A 2442-nucleotide genomic window follows, 5' to 3' on the forward strand; every position below is an offset into this window, starting at 1 on the left:
GGCCAAACAAACACACACACACACACACACACAAGGGGCAACCCTACGACGGCGCTGCAGCCATCAGAAGCAAAACACTGTCTTCATCAATGCTCCCTGAAGGTTCTAGACGCCTGAAAAGCCACTGTTGTGAGGACTGGCTTTAGCAGTCGTCTTAGTCAAGTAGAAAGGAGAGCAAGGGCAACTGGAACCAAACAGTCCGACCACTTTGTTCCTGCTAAGAGGTTTCAGTAAGTGGGTATAATTTGAGGTCGGAGGTGTGGGTGTGGGAGGAGGACTACGCTCGGATCAGAGGGATCAGAAAAAACGGCCTCCTCTTCTTCTCCTCCACAATAATTGAACGACCGTTAAAACCGCACGCTCGTTTATAACCCCCCCCCATTAAAAGCTCACACTCTTTTTAATGAGCAGTAAAACAGGCACCTCCTCTCACACTGTCATTAGCCCTCTCTCCTTCCCTCTCTCTCTTCTTAATGACCGGCCAAACAGCCTCGGAGTCAGATCGTGTAGTGGTCACTCCACTTCAGCCAGTCATACCGGACTCATTATGGTGGTCCTCGAGAGGATGGAACACACACACACACACACACACAAAGCTTGTCAAGTTAGCTAAGTGTGTTCAGTTCAGTCAGTGTAAGCATCGCCAACTTGGCTGCTCCTTTCTGCCGTGTGTTTTTAAGGGATCAGTGTCCTGAGGAATGCACAAAACCATTTCATCACAATCTAAATCAAATGGGGGAATAAAATAGGAAAAACGGAAAGCTATAGGGACGCCGCCATGCCGTCCTTGCCCATGGGTCCGCAGAGGGAAAAAACCAGCATTTGTTTGCACAGTGTCCGATTTTTCTTCTCTTTCCAAGAAACCCCCTTTTCTTTCTTTTTTAAACACATTTCAAATAATCCTGGTCTTATTTCAAACCAAAACGGCAACGGGGGTGAGTTCACGCTGATGTCACTCTGTCGGTTGGTGTCTCTGACACAGCTCTCAGTTCTCTCTGCTGTCTGTGGGGAGGGGCTGGGAATATGGATGGAGTCTCCAGCTCTATCTTAGGCCCTGGGGATGTCACGTTGGTGGGTCTGTTATTAGGTCGCGGTGGGTCGGTGGTGTTGGGTGAGAACCAGTCTCCCGGCTCCTCCACCTGATCGTGGCCCAGTCCCGGTGGTCTGTAATCAGGGTACTGGGCGTTGTCGAAATGTACGTGGTGGACACTCTGGACGTGGGTCTTCAGGTTCCCTTTCTGAGAGGCTCGGTACGGGCAGAGGCGGCATCGGAACGGTCTCTCCCCTTTGGGACACACACAGCAACACACACACAGAGGTCAGAGGTCAAACAGAGGTCAGATATGGCATGACCTTTCATAGAGTACGGGTGGTGGCAGAACTCTCCCCTGGAACGATTTCATTTGGGAGGGATTTAATACAAGGAACAATACATAGAATGATGAAAACCATGCTGGGACTGACTGTAGGTAAACAGCACAATGAAGAAGACCTGTATACATACACACATATAACACAAACATGTACAAAAACGATTTTAACCCCAAATCATGAAACTTAATGGCAACAGACGTCTAACCATTAAAATATACTGCACCTGATTCCAAAAGCAACACGTCAACTTTCCTCTTTTCTAACCTACATGAACCTGCCCTCCTCTCCTGTGACCATTCATTTCTCTCTCTCAAGTCAGCCAGCTCCACCCACTCGCTTTGCTCATTAGACTGACCCACAAACGGGCTCTGGCGCCAATCACATAAATAAACAACGGCACACCTGAACTAAACAAATGAAAATGCCGTTTAATTGTGCCTAATTATCATTATGATAAATGGAAGAATATAAAATGGGGGAAAACAAATGACTCCTTCTGCCCTCAACCTCTCATTCCCCTTCTCTTACCTGAAGAAGAGGCAGAAAAATATGTGTGTTATCATACATCATTATCATGAGGGGAAAAAAAATAAAAAAATTCACAATTAATCAAAAAAGAATCTAAAAGCAGAGCCAGGCGATCAGGCGGGCAGGTTGAGACGTGAGCGGAAAGCGAGCACCTCTAGGACACCGTCGCCCTGTCAGGAAGCGAGGCGGGGAGGGAGGCTGGATGGGAGTGGTGCACTAAATTACACTAAAGGTTATCGTCACCGTAAAGCACCGCCAACACTACATCTGATTGGACCCCGACGCCGTTTCTTCTCCCATCATTCATAGCGTTGGGTGATTCATTAAGATGGAGGTGCGGCTTGCGGACCTGGCTCTCTCCGAATGTCAAAGCAGAGGAGATTTACCTCACCCAACCCTCTCTCGTCCCCCCCCCCCCCCCAACCCTCTCTCGTTCTCCCCCCAACCCTCTCTCGTTCCCCCCCCCAACCCTCTCTCGTTTCCCCCCCCCCAACCCTCTCTCGTTCTCCCCCCCCAACCCTCTCTCGTTCTCCCCCCCCA

General features: G+C 49.3%; 1 protein-coding gene across 2 annotated transcripts in view; it reads right to left on the bottom strand.

Annotated features, from left to right (window-relative positions):
- Positions 1-610: 610 nt before the first annotated feature.
- The window catches only part of LOC124005236 (zinc finger protein 516-like), a 59960-nt gene continuing 58128 nt past the window's right edge, over positions 611-2442 (bottom strand). For both annotated transcript variants that reach the window (XM_046314302.1, XM_046314304.1), the window contains one exon: positions 611-1285. In XM_046314302.1, coding sequence (XP_046170258.1) covers positions 942-1285 — 344 coding nt within the window. In that variant the 3' untranslated portion in view covers positions 611-941. The remainder of the gene's footprint in view (positions 1286-2442) is intronic.

Source organism: Oncorhynchus gorbuscha, linkage group LG19, assembly GCF_021184085.1.
Source record: "Oncorhynchus gorbuscha isolate QuinsamMale2020 ecotype Even-year linkage group LG19, OgorEven_v1.0, whole genome shotgun sequence".
NCBI classification, from domain to species: domain Eukaryota; kingdom Metazoa; phylum Chordata; class Actinopteri; order Salmoniformes; family Salmonidae; genus Oncorhynchus; species Oncorhynchus gorbuscha.